This window comes from Geospiza fortis, unplaced genomic scaffold (genome assembly GCF_000277835.1).
Source record: "Geospiza fortis unplaced genomic scaffold, GeoFor_1.0 scaffold40, whole genome shotgun sequence".
In the NCBI taxonomy this organism is placed as follows: Eukaryota; Metazoa; Chordata; class Aves; order Passeriformes; family Thraupidae; genus Geospiza; species Geospiza fortis.
Genome location: NW_005054297.1, coordinates 4,099,238 through 4,099,608, shown reverse-complemented (window position 1 = coordinate 4,099,608; position 371 = coordinate 4,099,238). Strand labels below are relative to the sequence as shown.

General features: G+C 56.1%; 1 protein-coding gene across 1 annotated transcript in view; it reads left to right on the top strand.

The window, feature by feature from the left end:
• Nucleotides 1-200: 200 nt before the first annotated feature.
• ADGRA3 (adhesion G protein-coupled receptor A3) overlaps nt 201-371 on the top strand; it is a 55,390-nt gene continuing 55,219 nt past the window's right edge. The window contains exon 1 of the mRNA XM_005415614.1: nt 201-278. Coding sequence (XP_005415671.1) covers nt 201-278 — 78 coding nt within the window. The remainder of the gene's footprint in view (nt 279-371) is intronic.

The following is a 371-nucleotide window of genomic DNA, read 5'->3' as shown; positions in this document are numbered from 1 at the left end:
CTTTTGGCTATCAAGCAGGAATAACTGGCTACCTCATCTTACAGGGTCAATTTGAGGAAAAATGTTTTAAATACTATTTACTTGGCGCTATGAATTTTGAAGCCATTCAGCACCTAGGCAGGGGATTTTTTTTCCTCCATGAAGCTAGAACAGTCCTCCTTGTAAAACTAAGGAACTGGAGCAGGAGGGCAAGAGCCGTCATGGAAGCAGAAGAGAGGGAAACCAAAGGGCTTTATCGAGGAGGACAGAGCTCACGGAGAGTCAAAGCGCCGCAGCAAGCGAGGGCGCACAGGCTGCGCCCATGAGGGCACGGTCCCCACACCGGCTCCCCCGGCCCGGCGCCCCCGGCCGCGGCCCCCGCCCGGCGCCGC